This window comes from Nilaparvata lugens, chromosome 2 (assembly GCF_014356525.2).
Source record: "Nilaparvata lugens isolate BPH chromosome 2, ASM1435652v1, whole genome shotgun sequence".
Lineage (NCBI taxonomy): Eukaryota > Metazoa > Arthropoda > Insecta > Hemiptera > Delphacidae > Nilaparvata > Nilaparvata lugens.
This window is the reverse complement of record NC_052505.1, coordinates 14,608,034-14,625,073: the sequence shown is the minus strand read 5'-3', so window position 1 is coordinate 14,625,073 and position 17,040 is coordinate 14,608,034. Positions and strand designations below refer to the sequence as shown.

The 17,040-nt window shown below is 32.8% G+C and overlaps 1 protein-coding gene across 2 annotated transcripts in view; it reads right to left on the bottom strand.

The window, feature by feature from the left end:
- Nucleotides 1-187: 187 nt before the first annotated feature.
- Nucleotides 188-17,040, bottom strand: part of LOC120348740 (protein rolling stone-like) — a 29,569-nt gene continuing 12,716 nt past the window's right edge. Inside the window, exons 3-7 of one of the 2 annotated variants that reach the window (XM_039420646.1) lie at nucleotides 10,519-10,619; nucleotides 8,450-8,726; nucleotides 6,997-7,116; nucleotides 5,840-6,020; nucleotides 188-3,037 (exon numbers count right to left, since the gene is read on the bottom strand). In XM_039420646.1, the coding sequence (XP_039276580.1) occupies nucleotides 2,815-3,037; nucleotides 5,840-6,020; nucleotides 6,997-7,116; nucleotides 8,450-8,726; nucleotides 10,519-10,619 (902 nt within the window). In that variant the 3' untranslated portion in view covers nucleotides 188-2,814. The remainder of the gene's footprint in view (nucleotides 3,038-5,839; nucleotides 6,021-6,996; nucleotides 7,117-8,449; nucleotides 8,727-10,518; nucleotides 10,620-17,040) is intronic. The other variant, XM_039420647.1, reaches the window with a different exon arrangement.

The following is a 17,040-nucleotide window of genomic DNA, read 5'->3' as shown; positions in this document are numbered from 1 at the left end:
GATATACTAGACATTTTTAAATTTAAATATTCATTCTTCCCATAAGAAGCTTCTCTATTATGTAAATATACTGAAAAATTCAAATTGGATATACAGTAATAGGTTTGAATTATAAACGGCTCGCTTCTATGAAACTCAGATTCATTCTGAACTACTTTATCACAATTTTTTCAAGTAAGTTCTTAAGAATCCAATGAAGTTATTATAGGACATTTATATTGACCAAATGAACCATTCCTTTAATTCATCTCCAATATTACGGTTGGAGACCTTGATTAGACCTTAGATTCCAAATTAAGGTGCTACAAAGTACGAGTACCTTAGCAATATTTCGATATCTTTTTTAATTATCGTAAGTATTTATGGTGTATTTTATGTATTTTCGTAGAATAAAACTAAAACTTACTCTCGAAGATATGACTATTATTAAAAACCGGGGTTTCACTCTTAAATTGAATATTACAGCTACTAGTTTCAATACTCACTTTTATTTTTAGGGCTACTGAAAGTATTAATTAATATTGTCTATTGAAACATAATAGAATATACTTGATATATTCTATTGTGTTTCAATACAGTTGCTGTGTCCGTTGATAGTATTCAAACCGATATTCTGAATAGAATCTAGATCATAATCATCATCATAAATCTAATGAACCGATCATCATCATCAACCGATATTTGGAATAGAATCTAGATAAAATACACTCATAGATAGATGAAGATTTCCTTTCTTTATTCCAGTACCAAATGTTTCCAAGTGTTGATTTTTCAGTATCAGTGTTGAGTTTCCGTTAAAAACAAAATTTGAAGGGTTCTCAATTTTTGATAGTTCGTGTCTTACGACTGATGTCTTCCAATCAATTCGTATTACATCAAACCTTGGGTAATTTTATTATATATGCAATTGAAGAAGGTGGGCTTTTCTATGCTAGTTGGATTTAGAAATGCTCATGTATTAGCAGCTATTACCTTGACCACAAAATTATATGCTTAAACTGAGAACTCTCCCATGTCAATTTTTTGGGATTTTGCTTTAAAATATTCTCCCTTTTTTGCTTTCAATTTCTTCAGAAGAGAGCAGAATATGACCATAGGGAAAAGATAGCAACTTATGCCATCTTATCCAAAGATAACAAACTCACAATTCTTGTTCACGATTTTTATCTTGTAAGGGCGGATCAAGTTCACAAAGCGTTAGCCTTGGCCTCTCGTACTTGTTACATTCTCTTCCATTACAATGATTGGTCCTTTTTAAATTAAATGAATAATTCAAAGCATGGAGGAAGGAAAATCTTAATATTTTAGATACAGTAGTACCATATATCATATTCTAGACGAATTTGATTTAATATTTTTTTTCGTGATTTTCAACATATTAATAGATCATTAAAAAAAGCTTCAAATATTTTGCCGTAATCTGTTCAAATCTCAATCTGTCAGTTTTGATTATGAATATTCCTATTGGAATAAAACTAAATGGAATTTATATTTTTACGGATTGAGTGAATTTAAAATTCTTTCTCATTCAAAGCAGTACGATTTAATTTCATAATAATTATGTTCATTAACAGGTTTCTTTGTAAATATATCAATATACAGAAATTAGCTGCGAAACGATTTCCTGGATCAGATTATGTATTGCTTCAAATACTGCAGCACTTCAATATAAATATATCCATTACAAAGTGTTGACCAAAATCGTTTAGGAAGAAATCCAATCAGATCTGATAAAATGTAAATACTAATTAATGGACAGGAAAACAATGAATGGTAATTTTAATCTAAAATGAAATAAATTGAACTATTATTTATTGTCAGTACATACATAGCATAATAAATTATGGTATTCTATCCATTTAAACGCAGGCTGTGTTCTTGGACTATAAGTATCTTGAAAAGCTTCCTTATTATCTACATCACAGTATGTTCTTCCTAAGCAGTAACTATAGACAGTTGAAGAATAATATTATTATTAAAGTAACATAACATCTTTTTTATTTTTCATATTTCATCATATTGTAAGTTGAAGCTGAATCTTTTTCCATCGTCATTCTCTAAACAAACTTTCTTGTTAGGAACAATAAAATATATTTAGACCTCTCTATCTCTCTATACTAAAATCATGATCAGATACAAAAATGTATGAATATCTGGTTACCATTAAACCTATTCTCCAAGCTCAACTTGAGTAATATTACTATAGTTTATTATACTGCAAGTTTAGAACTAAAAATATCATGTTTCATCTATAAAGTCTAATTTATTTGTTTTCACCACATGAAATTCTTTTAAATAAATTTTACAATTCATATAAATAATTATATTATTATAAACAAGACCAGATTTACTATTATCTTAATGGGACTTGCGACTCCAGCAACGTGACTAGCTGTTCTAGAAAATTAATTTGGTTTTGACAATATTTTGTCTGGGTGGATGGATATATTTCACAATATAGCATTTGAAAATACTATAAAATCTCAAACAATCATCATATCAACAAAAACGTTTTTATGGAATGTATTTGTTCGAATATCAACTTGCTACCCTGACAAAATATACAATTTACAACCCCTCACAATTTAACACACACGAGTGTATCTCATTCATATCTATTTATTTTTATTGACATCATCATTAACCTCTTTTTCACTTACAAGTCAGTTTTTTTATCACCGCACACCAAAATCACAGGCAGGATACACATTCGTTGTGCAAAATGTGACTACTACAATAGAGCGAGGTACCGTTCGTTAATTTCTAGGATTTTCGAATATTCGATTTGTGCCCAATAATACTAGATAGGGCATTTCAGACTATTCTTGGGCCTTGATCAGTGGCCTGACCTGAGTTGGCCATTCGACGAGCTGCCATTTTACGGTGAAACAGGTTGGCCAGTCTTCTCCTCACAATGAACATCATCCATGCTATCACTGTCACCAGAGCTTCAAATAATACTGTACAGCTGATTGCTAATAACGCATTCACTGGTCGCCGCCAATTTAATATCAAGTAGATGAAAGGATTGCCTCTCCTGTTAACAGATCAACAACAACGTTCATTATTTAGTCATTCAGAATTACATTGCTTTCAGAAGAGTACCTCAGGCTTACGCCCAAAACTGTCCCAATTCTAATTTATACAATAGTTCAAATATATGTAGCTGTAGTGAAGTCCACGTTATAATAATTAAATTATAAATAATTTAATTTTATAGATTGTTTTAATTTTCGGAACAAAATATTTCAAATTAATATTTATTTTACAGTTTTGAGTGTTAAGTAGAAGGAATTTTGTTATCAATTCGGATCCTAATCTTTCTAAATTCAAAATTAATTGTGTCAAGTGTTTGTGTTTGTTTCAATGTGGAAGTTGATGAATAATTGAAAAGTCGCACATAACCTTTATTTGGACAATTTATTTTATGAAATTGGGATGAAAAGAAGTCTTGAACTGTAGTCTGTTTCTTTGTCCTTAAGATGATTGTAAATGATGATGAATTGTAAACAATATATGGACGGCAGGATAAACCTCCACCAAATATGTAAACAATATGTGCCTTCACCGAGTATGTAAGGGTGGGAAAATGAAAAACAAGAAATGATCGAACTGGTTTTGATAATTAAAACAAAACAATAAATTATTAGTACAAAATTTAGAATTATAATTAGAAATTATGAAATAACAATAAATAGATAAATATTTCAAGGGCTACTCGCTTGGCTGCTAGTGAAGATTAAATTTGTTGTGGTTATGGAAAAATTAAAACAATGACTCAGTAGTCACCTACCTTTATGATAATGGCTTCCAATTTGGCATCCACTGGTTAATCGCGACGTTAATTAATAATGAAAAATAAAATAAAAAAACTGATCTAATGAAGTGGGTTCAGATCCCTTCTTATTCAATAATACAATTCTCTTTAAACTGCCCGAACTGTGACAGGAAAACTGTATTATAAAACAAGAAACAAATCTATCCCCTTCACCAGAACAGCCGGACTTTTACTCTCAGTCCTAACGAACGAGCTCACACACCGACTAATAAAAATTTTGGGTATTAATATATAACTCAGTCAATGCCAAACATGAAGCCATTTCAAATACATATTTTTATCAGTCGCACAAGCCGAGCACGTTTGTTATGAAAAACAAAAGAGAAACTACAATAATTTTGATAACAAGTGAAATAAACAATCTTTCTGTCGATGACAAAACTGTTCAAAGGCAGAAACACCGTTCATTAAACTTTTCGTAAAATAAAACTCTAAAATCCTGATCAATATGAGATAAATATATGAATCATATATATGTCCCATATAACCAGGTGACAGAATAAATAATGACAGTGGAGAAAGATAGGAGAAAAACGTTGCCGATCCTCTGTCTTGTCAATGCCTTTTATAGACGGTAGCTGATACAGGTTTATTGATGTAATAATAACTGTTCATTCTCTTTTAAAATAATCAATTATATTTAATTAAGCAAGAAATTATATTTTTTAATAATTCCATGATGAATTCTCATAATTTAAGATGAAATATTTTGTTGATTAATTATTAATTCTACATTGTTAAAAGATGATCTGGCAACAGAGTAAAGCGAGAAAGAGATAGCACTATCCGCTTTTTTGAATGATAGATAAGGATAGCAATATCATTGCTAATCGAACTCTGCCATTATAACGTGGACCTCACTGCAGGTTATGTGTCACTTCAACATTTTGAGTGAGGTCCACGTTATAATGGTAGTATTTCATTAGCATTGTTGTTGTTACCGTTGTCTGTCATTCGACAAAGCAGAGAGCGCTATCTTTTACTAGCTCCGCAACGTTGCCACATCGTTTTTTAACAATTTAGAAATATGATTAAACAAAAAAATATTCAATCTCAATTATGAAAATGTATTATTCAATCATCGAAAATATAGATTATTGACAAATGAAAAAGAATTGATTATTCTTAACTAAACAACAATGAACAGTCAACATTACATCATATATATACCGGTATTAGCTATCCTCTATAAAAGGCACAGAATTGGCAACGATGCTCTCCTATCTCAATTAATGAAGCGGTTTGAATCAGTGGTCGCTCAGATGAGTCAAGAATCATGTGCCTGCTACTTCCGTTGGAAAGGTGACCGCTTGAGCCTACTCCTCTGTATATGATTCATGAGTTGAAAAATCACTTGCCGTTGGTTCGGAACCCACCTAAAACTGTAGGTCAACTCATCTCTCATTACTAACGCACAAACGTAGAGCTCATGTAGGTATCACCCTCAGCAAAAAAAAAGTATTTATATATCACATAGTGAATACTTTACATACTTTACAAATACTTTACATGAAGTACGAGAATATATTATTTAATTATATATTTTCTCAATTAATATATTTTTTGAGACATAATTGATCATTATTAACAAGAATCAACAATTTATATTAGATTAGATAAACCGGTATTACTTGAGTTACTACTTTCCAAGGTCTATAAATACCTTTCCAAGGTTTATAGACCTTGTTACTTTCTACTCTAGAAGGCGGTGGAGAAGGAAACGTGACAAGTATGATCTATGATATCCACTGACTTTGAAACAATAATCTCACTATTGGACCTTGAGAAATTCTGGTGCTTTCAATGTAGGCTTGGAACCCATTCAGTAGTTTCAAAAGCTTTTAATTTTGAGTCGAATCGATTCCTACCTGTTTGTACCTCCAGCAAAGAAGTATATAATGTAGCTGTACTTGAGAAAAATTCTGGGGCTTTTAATGAAGGTTTGGGCAACACATTCAGTTGTTTCAAAAGGCTTTAATTTTGAGTCGAATCCATTCGTACCTGTTTGTACCTCCAGCAAGGAAGTATATGTAGCTGAATACAGAATAGACGGCTCCGAGAATGAACGCCCAGTAGAAGTGGAACAGTTTGAAAGGATGGGCCACCACCCACAAGTCGAGCACCATTAGTACTGAGTTGAACACATGCACGGTCAGGTTCACTACGTCTATCGAGTCGGTTTCTGCAACAAATGTTTTAAATATTTTGGTATTTCAACGTGTTACTTTTTCCAGAGACCTATGAGCTTATTGATCTCTCAAGTTTTATTTAATTTTACTGTCAATTTTTGTAAATGTTACCATAGGCAACAGCCTTGTAACAATTATCAATAAATTTATCTATCTATCTAAATACATCTATCTATCTATGAGCATTTGAATCGCCCGCTATTATTGTTACAAGATCAAGTGGAAATGCCTCAGATCTGTAAGATATCAGATCTGCGAGTTCCTATTCCAGACAAACTGAAACAAGTGGGACGTTGTGCCGTTCAGTTAGTACATTCTCACAGCATCGCATATACGATGCAGGCTGATACACAAGTAGTCTATAGTGAGGTCCAAGTATTTGATTAACATTGTTAATCCTGTGGTCCACGTATCTCAGTATTTGATTAACATTGGTGTTGCTGTCATTGTCTATTTTCTTCAAAGCAGATAGCGCCATATTTCTAGCTCTGCATTGTTTCCTTACAATGTAGAAATATAATTAATTAACAAACGACTGTACTTTTTGTTCGTTGTTTCAGCGCCATTTTTTCTAGCTCTGCAACGTTTTCTTACAATGTGGAAATATAATTAATTAACAAACGATTGTAATTTTTGTTCGTTGTTTCAGCGCCATTTTTTCTAGCTCTGCAACGTTTTCTTACAATGTGGAAATATAATTAATTAACAAATGACTGTACTCTGCACTTTGTAATCTGCCGAAAAGTCGTACAGTCTGTGATGCCAATGAAAAAGTTTGGTATTGTTAGAATGGTCAAGGGGGAGTTCAAGTGCTAACATTTCTAGTGTGGAAATTAGTAGTTGTAAATAAAATAGTTGATATAATAAATAATGGTTTTAAAAAATAATGAATAATTAGTTGAAAATATAAACAATATTAGGTAATAGTATTAATAAAAAATAATGATATAAATTATATGTTTCTACCACTACCTGGTCTATATACTGCTGACCAGTATATTGTGGTGATGACAACTGAGCAAATAACTGCCACTGAATGTATAACCCAGTAGAGCTTGTAGCTGGTTTTCATTTTTTCCATTCCAGCACCTGTAGAAAAAAGTGCCGGATTAAAAACTCATCTATTGGACACTGAGGAATATGTGAATGTTATTCTAAAAATACAAAATTAAACATATAAATAGTAAATTCGGTACAATTATTGCTTCATTCTCAGCAGTTGGAGGCTGTACAAAATATTGTTATTGATTCATACATAAGTACATCATCAAAAATGATAGGGAGAGAAAAAACTAAAAAAATAAGGTAACCTTGTGCTATTTCTCTCCCAAATTTAGATAAGGTTACACATAGTCAGAAATAGGTTGAGCTATTTTGAACTATTGATCATGATTGAAGTTTAGTCATTAGTAATCAAATTTTAGTTACTTGTCAAACTATTTTAATTTTTATTACATTACATTCAATCAGTTGTCATAATTTGTTTTGATAGATTATTCATATCAACTATTGATTGACAATAGCCATTGGTATCAAGATTTCCATCCAAAAAATTGAAAATAATTGACTATTAAAAAAATGAGGCTTTCTGGATATGATCACTACCTCCGTAAACAAAGCCATAGTGCATGACAGGTGGTTAATGGTAACTTTAGCACAGGTAGGGCTCCTACAGCAATAAAAACACTAGCTGAAATAGATCAGCTGAAACCAACAAATTTTTATTGATGTAGGAGCCCTACCTGTGCTGACGTTACCATTAACCACCTGTTATTCACTATGGCTTTGTTTACGGAGGTAGTGATCATATCCAGAAAGCCTCATTTTTTAATAGTCAATTATTTTCTAGTTTTTTATTTTATAAAAATCTTGATACCAAAGGCTATTGACAATAATAGTTGATATGAATAATCTAATATATGTATATATATATAATATATAATACTAATATATGAATAATCTATCAAAACAAATTATAGCAACGATTGAATGTAATATAATAGAAATAAAAACAAGTAACTAAAATTTGATTACTAATGACTAAGCTTCAATCATGATCAATAGTTCAAAATAGCTAAACCTATTTCAGACTATTTGTAACCTTATCTAAATTTGGGAGTTAGGGCTCCTACACCAATGAAAATTTGTTGATTTCAGCTGATCTATATCAGCTAGTGTTTTTATTGGTGTAGGTGCCCTACCTGTGCTGACGTCACCAGAATTCACTATGGCTTTGTTTACAGAGGTAGTGGCTGACGTCACCAGAATGCACTATTATACTATTATAATTAGTATAGTATAATTATATTATAATAATAGTTTATTTATTTCATTCAGAATTACACAAGAGATAAAAAAGATAAACCTATAGTTTATAGAGTCTTGGATCAAAAAGATTGTCACTAGTTGATTGAATACTGACCAGGATTGATTCGCATCCTGGCATAGTGCTTTGTAACATGCGCAGTGGCCATGATTGCCTGCACTGTGCAGGCGGTGTAGCCCCAGTTGGTGAGGTAGATGGGCCACTTGAAGTAGTGTTGGATGTCGTGCGAGGGAGCAGGTGCTGCACGGGCTGCCGCCCCAGGCACCGGGTCGCGGCCCAGGTCCAGCACCGATGCGAACAGGCCGCACACGAAGGTGCCTGCCAGCATCCACCGGTAGATTAGGTAAATGGTGCTTGTCTCTCCCAACTGCCACTGTACAAACAAACATTACCGGTTTCAATTTTATAGTTCAAAGCTTATTAGAGAATTCGTCTTTTCAACTCCAATGTGAATGGATTTTTTACTTCAATTGGCTTTTATACAAGCCATAAATTGGACTGTACCGGTTTAAATTTTATAGTTCAAAGCTTATAAGAGTATTCGTCTTTTCAACTCCAATGTGAATGGATTTTTTACTTCAATTGGCTTTTGTAGAAGCAAGAAATTGGACTGTACCGGTTTCAATTTTATAGTTCAAAGCTTATTAGAGAATTTTTCTTTTCTTCTTCAATTGGCTTTTTACAAGCCAGAAATTGGACTTGATTTTATTAACCATAGTTGAAAAGAGCAAAAGTGAACGTTCCAGGAAGGATCAAATGTGTTTTTGAATCGGGAATCAATAATTGCAAACGAGCAGGTATCACCAGTGCTCCGCAATGGTCTGTTAAAAGCAAACATTATTATTGAATTAGTTTTTTGGTTTTTTTAAGATGCAAAAGAAATCTGTTCGTGTTTTGGAGGGCTTGAGACCATCCAATTCATGTAGGCCCGATTTTAGAAAATACAGGTTTCTCACGGTCCCAGCATTGCACTTCCTTCACACTGTAATTTTGTCTTCAAAAATTCGGAGAGATTTGAAAGAAATCTAGTTTGCCATGGTTATGGCACAAGAGGGAAAAGTTCAGCTGTATATCAGTACCCGGCTCACAGACTGACACTTTTGGAAAAAGTGCCATATTATTCGGGACTCAAGCTCTTCAATTGTCTGCCTGAAAGAATAAGTTATGTGGAAGTCATAGGCTATTCTTGTCTTCAATTACTAATGTACTTGTAAAAGCGTGTCCCTATACTAAGGAGGAATGTTGCAGTGTCTTTACACTTTGAGTTGATACAAATGCATACACTTTCCTTAGAATGTTCATGCCATGTTACATGCCACTTGAGCTGTGCTCAGATTCTTGACTTCACGTAACAAATAATAATAATTTGGTTTCGTGCTAATATTAAGTATTAACAACTGTAATGATTTAACCAAACATTTGTTTCGTATTCAGTACATAATAATAAATAAGCCAATTCCTTCCTTCACCAGCCATTTTGTTTTTTTCACTTAAGAATTTTTATCTCAAGAACGAAATGATGTATTGATCTGAAATTTGCAGTTATCATTAAAATCTTGATACAATTTACTAACTTTTTAGTCTCTTGTAAATTTTCTCTAAACTGAACGGTTTTCGTGAAATTTGCAATCAAAAATTTCAAATGGCCGCCATTTTGAAAATTTACATCGAAAATTTTTCATTTTATTTTTTAAAGTTGAGTCTTTATAGCATAAATATTCATGCTAAATTTCAGATCAATACATTATTTCGTTCTTGAGATAAAAATTATTAAGTGAAAAAAACAATATGGCAGCTATAAGGATAACCGCTGAGTTTTGGACACTTAAAATACGACATTTGTAGTCGCCCATCATCCAGGAACAATACCCTAAAAAGTTCGTCGCTACTTCTGAAACACCCTGTATAGTATGCATGATAGAACAAACAATAAGATACCAAGGCTCGGATGCACAAGATCATGTTTAAATTCCACGAGAACCAATCAGAGTAGGTGTTTTTTTTTTTTGGAAAGAAGTCTTCTCTGATTGGGATAGAAGTTAACATACCTTTGTGCTACCGAGTATAAATTACGCAGATCAGTATACAATACAGACTGCTCCACAAATAGGCCTAGGTTCTACATCACAGTAGTTGGATTTCCAATCTAAGACTCTTTCGCTCACCTGGCTCTTGACGAATACATCTGGAGAGTAATCTTCCACCTGGTTTATCCATGCCCAAGCCCGCTTCCATTTCTCCTTTAGCATTTTAAACTGCAACAGTACTGAAAATAAAATAAATGGATTATCCACTTGATTTTGGAATTTGAACCGCAAAAAGAATGAACTGTACACCATGATGATATTGAACTGTCGTCTTAGAAAAGAGCATTACAGTGACAAGAGATAGATGTAGATGCTGAATTAATTATCTTGATTGAATGTAATTATGTAAAGATATTCAAAGATTCATTAGCACTCGAGTACCTAGTATGTTACATCATTTCATACAAACGGTGAACTTACATGGGAACAATCTGCTTTTCTTATTCAACTCTTCATCCCAATTAAATCATTTGCTCGAAAAATGCTCATGTTTGGAAAACTTTTGAAATATGCAATTTCAACCTCCGGAAGTAATTTTAAAACAGATTACCAAGAGTCTGCGATATTTGTTTGTCTTTTACAAAGAAGAAAGTTTAATTTGATTGTATGGTTCAGATTTATATATTCAGAATCACTTTTTTTTCATGAGTTTAACAGAACAAAATTCAACTCACATTCTAGCGTTAAAAATAATCACCAGTAAGAGTAAATTAACATGATAAATATTTTTTTATACAGAAGTCTACAATAATATTAAGCAAGGAAATATGATAAAATATGCGATAATTGAGCTATTACTGTAATGTTTTCACATGAAAAGGGGTATCGATGGTACCCTCCAGTTCAGCACTTGACCGTCATCTATGGTGGTGGTGGTGAGAGTTGATGGTGACTGGTAATGTTGTGATATTTCTCCATAAATTGAAAGAATAAGAAAAAACGCTTTATTCTTTCAAAGAAAGTGTGAGTTTATTTGATAATCTGTGCTTGAATGGTAACAAAAGAAATCCTAGGTCTATTTGTAGAATCTAAGAATTAATAACCAAATTGACGAATTGAACTCACAACTAGCAGCGAAAATCATAACATCTCGATTGATAGAAGCTCTGTGAGGTGAACGATAAGAGTAGAAAATTCTCGAATAAAGATTGAAGAAAATACTTGTGTTGTTGCACCAATACGATTAGTATAAAAATTGATTTAATACAACACAACGTGTAGAAAACAGAAAAACCTTTTCTAGCATGTAGACAGATGCGTGGCAGTAGTGATACTGGTGAAGCCTATCTTGGAGTGTGAAGAATAGAGCCAATTGACATTCGAATAATAGAGCTTGGATCTGATGTAACTAGCATTGTTGAACTGTCAAACTCATCACATGCCGTCAAAATATTGAATGTTGGTTTTAAATCCTCAAGCTTGGAATGTTCAATCTTTAAAAAAATATCACATTTGCCTAAGTGATCATTACCGATGGTTTAACTCAATAATACAAATAAATAATACAAATAAATTGTATAATTCTTATTTTAAAAATCAAAAACAAATTGTGTTATATTTGTACGAGGGGAGATTGAAAAGTTTCCGACCCTACCATGAAGATGAAAAGATCTCATCAGGATGACCTCCTGTTCAAGATCTGGTGTAGCCTATCTGTTTGGTGATATTTTAATAGATACTCATATCTGTGAAGTTTTGGACGTGTGCTGTAACTGTCATCCTATTATATTAAGCGAACAATTTTTGTATTTATATATCATTTTTATATCTGGCTATTTTTATATCTGGTTATTTATGTTTAACTGATCTCGAAAACGGCTCTAACGATTTTCACGAAATCTGGTACATAGTAGGTTTATGATATGAAGATTCGATTGCACTAGGTCTCATCCTTGGGAAAACTCGCTGAACGACATTAAAATAATTCATCCTTGGCTGAAACAGCTGTGGATAGTAAAAAAGTGAGTGAGTGAGTGAGTATGTGAAAAATCAAAATATCGCATCCCCGAAATCCATAAGATGACGTACAGCCAGCTGTGAAATTGATATAAACACGATCATTTTAGAGAATTGTGTTCTGTTTATCAATAAATAAAAATAACGAGCGAAGCTCTGTGCCCCGATATTTTGAGTAAATCGATGACGGGTGTTTGCTATATCTATATTTCTATGTAATACCTATATTAAATATTGAAGAGATTTTTTGTACCTACTTGACAATGTTCAATTGTATAGTTGTGATCCATATGACTGTACTGTATTGAACAAAGAAAAATATTCTATTCTATTCTATTCTGCTCACATAATAGGCCTATAATCATCCTCGGTAAATTCAGAATCTTCATGAAAAATTTCGATTTAATCTATTCTGTATAATTCAGATGACGGGTTTTTGCTCATATAATAGGTCTTTAAACATGCTCGCTGGATTCAGAATCTCTATGAAAAATTTCGTGTTAATCAATTCAGTTATTCAGACGTTATGATGGGTCAAACATGTTTCCTATGTATGTGCTATCTTTCTCATTCATTAATACGATACGAAGAACAATATTAGTCACTTTATAAATTGGAAATATTTGTGACTGAGTGTTGAAATAGTTAAACTGTGATACGATTTAGGAGAATCTATTTATTTCCTCCATTAAGGATAATCTCCAGTCTATCTTCCTACTTCAATCTAAAACAGGAAAAGTCATAGAAAATAAAATGCATTATTTCCGAACAAACTACATGTCACATTTCCTTGATTCCGAAAAGAGAAAAGTTTTGAATAGGAAAGTATAATTCATATAGGCCTGAATTAATTTATTCCTTTGAAAAAATGAGAGAATAATGAAGTATTTCTTAGAATTGAAGCATGTATTAGATAGAATTGAAGATTATAGAGATAACAATGAATGGAGCCGGCCGATGAGGATAGTTATAATAATGCGATTGCATTCCCCAAATAATTAATAGATAATTATTATTATTATAGATATAATTATATCTTAAATAATTAATAGTTTACGGTACGGTAGTCTTCTTGGGGATTCCACTTTTCAATATTGTTACAATTTTAAAACAAAATAGTAATGTAATTTATTTTTATATTTATTATTTTATTTCAACTTAATTATATTGTACGAATTTGTAATTTCATGTAGAAATAAATTGAAATTGGATTGAATTGAATTTTAAAGCTAAAACAACAGTGAAGTATACAGCACTTTCACAACTGACTGACTGGCTTCAACAAATTACATGCTTGAACAACCTCAATCAATTTTAACGGTACAAAAGCAAATTAGTCAAGGCGTACAGTAAGATTTGGAACCTTGTGATTAATCAATGATCAATCCAATATTTGGTAATCTTCAGGCCGTACATATTATAGTAGAGACTTGAAACTCATATCTACGTGACAGTTGCACAAAATCCGGTTAAATTTTAATCGAGATTAATAACACGAGAACCAATCAGAGAAGCCTTCTTCTCGAAAAAGCCTTTTCTGTTTGGTTCTCGTGATATTATTCACGATTAAAATTTAACCGGTTTTTGTGTGCAACCGGGCCGAAATGTACTGGTTTGATAGTTACGTTAAACCTGAACCAATCCGACGATATAGACGTATATAAGTGATGGGAATTTTTCACAGGGTTCAACCTACTAATTCACATACCCTAACATGAGGCCAATAATTCCATTCATAATTGTATTTCGAATTCAAACAATTGAGGGAAAATAGTAGATAAAAAATTCCAACAGTTTATTCACAGGTGATTTGATAATCCTGTTGAATCAATCCTGTAGAAACATTTTCAGTATTGTATCGTGAAAATATAGTGCACTCCATTCAAAATTAAAATCTACATTTTTTGTATCAAGTCTTCTCTACAACTCCACAGTGTCAGCTATCACTTGAAAATGGAGATTAGATGGGATAGTTGAATCTAAAAAGACCTCTTTCTAGAAATGAAAAGTTCCTCTTTTTCTGAATCAAGTCTGTTCTGTACAAGAAAAAGGTTCAGAAAATGTCAAAATTACTCGAGCTTACTGGCCTGTTATACATTTTCCCTTACAAACTCTATCAATGTAGTACTATGTACCTATGCCAGCGCACAAACCTAGGTTTTGCTGGCTTTGAAAACGAGTTATTTTTAATTTAAGAGTTTATGTATTATTGGAATCTTATTATGTATTATTTTCTTGCTTGTCTATTATTTTTATGATTCATAGTCTACATTGTATTATTATTATTGTGATGTATATGCAAGTTATTGACTTGGGCTCTTATATTGTAAACCCATCATATCGACTGCAACTGAGCAAAATCATTTTCTGAGTAGTTGTGAGGGTGATATTGCGTTAAGTGAGTGACATAATTAAGGTAGATCATCATTTGGTTTCGTCTGAACCGCTAATTGGGGAGGGGCTTGTCTAGGCCAATCGCAAGCGTCCACCTTGATAGGTCAAGGCTTCCACCATAGCAGTGCTCGACCGTTAGTATAAAACTGCTACTCTCTACCAGTAGTTTTAGTTTAACAGTGATTGATAATGGTGTAACATCCGATACCGGTATCTCGTTTTTAATAAATCTGTGGTTACACAACTTCTAGTCTTTTTATTCAGTATGAACAAAAAGTCGTATTTAGACGCGACAAGAGTTAGGCTAGGCGCATACCAGTTAGTCAAGACAAGACAAGACAAGACATGATCAGACACGTTCAGTCACAATACTACACATAGTTGCTTATGAAGACATGTCTAATTGCAATGAGTAATCAGTGTGAGCTGCATCTCAAGCAGTTATGTGAAGTATTGTGACTAAACGTGTCTTGTCTTGACTAACTGGTGTGCGCCTAGCCTAATACTTCTGCTTTCTACCAGTAGTTTTAGTTTAACAGTGATTGATAATGGTGTAACATTCGAAACCGGTATCTCGTTTTTAATAAATCTGTGGTTAAACATCTTCTAATCTTTTTATTCAGTATGAACAGAAAATCGTATTCAGACGCAACGAGAGTTAGTCCTGAAAGTATTGATACACTACTTTTAATAATATATTATTTGATAACTTGAAACTACTTACTAAAAGGAGGGTTGCTTCTGGTTGAGCTAATGCAAACATTTCTTAGCGATGTCAGACAATAATTCATTTTTTTGTGTATATTATAAAAACGAATTCCAAATAACAGTCAGGTTGTCTTGTCGGCTGGTGTAAAAGAATGAATGAATGTCCAAGTAGAAAGACTGCCTTCCCTTACAACTCACCAATAGAGTACTAAACTCATCAATAGAGTACTAAACTCACCAATAGAGTACTTAATCTCATCAATAGAGTACTAAACTCACCAATAGAGTACTTAATCTCATCAATAGAGTACTAAACTCACCAATAGAGTACTTAATCTCATCAATAGAGTACTAAACTCACCAGTCACCAATAGAGTACTAAACTAACCACTCACGAATATGGTAAGACTACTAAATCTCATTAATAGAGTACTATTCCCACCTCTCACCAATAGAGTAGGTACTAAACTAACAACTCACGAATATGGTACTAAATCTCATCAATAGAGTACTATTCCCACCTCTCACCAATCGAGTTCTAAAGTCTACTGACAAGGAAAATGACAATCCACCGAGCAGTTGATGAAAGTATCGATCATGAAAGAAGAGGGGAGCAGAAACTATTTTGAACCTCACTAGGAACAAAAATATGACCTATTCTATCATTAATACATTAATAATTGAAGTTGTAGCTTCGTAGAGCGAGAACGGTGACCTAGTGCGATAATGGCTCCTCAGTAGTGAGACCTTTAGTTGGAGTAATATGATGAAATAATAATAATATAATAGGATGAAATAATTAGAAATGTAATAGTTGAAATGAAGTAATGTGATCATAGGTGAAGTAATCTCTCTGATTTCATTAGCAGAATTCTATTGGATACAACTCTATCGGCGAGTTTCCCTGTTTTGAAAAACTGCTGACCTTTTTTTGATCATTTTGTAATGTGATCATAGCCATAGGTGAATAATCTCTCTGATTTCATTCAAAATATTATATCTGATTTTATATAATATCTGATTTCATTCTCGATATCTTGATTTGGAGCCGAGATATATCTGTTTTACAAAACCCTTGCAGTTTTCAACTTATTGGAGGAGGAGGGCTTCAAGGGGGGAAGCAAGTGGGGTGATGATTATGGATGTGGTTCCAGGCTATGGATGTACTATGAAAACCAAAAACCAGCAAACATACAGCTTTCCCTTACAGTAATTTGTATCCCATTAATGTCTTCATTGATAAAAATTACTAATTATTGTTACTAATTAATAATTATTGATACAAATTACTGTAACGGAAAGCTGTATTTTTGCTGGTTGTTGGTTTACATATGACATCCATAGCCTGGAACCACAGACATAATCATCACCCCACTTGCTTCCCCCCTTGAAGCCCTCCTCCTCCAACAAGTTGGAAACTGCAAGGGTTTCATAAAACGGATATATATCGGCACCAAATCAAGATATCGAGCCCAATTTGAAATCCATCTTTTCAATGTTTCAAAAGTTGTGTATTTAGCATTCTTTAAACGAGAAAATGTC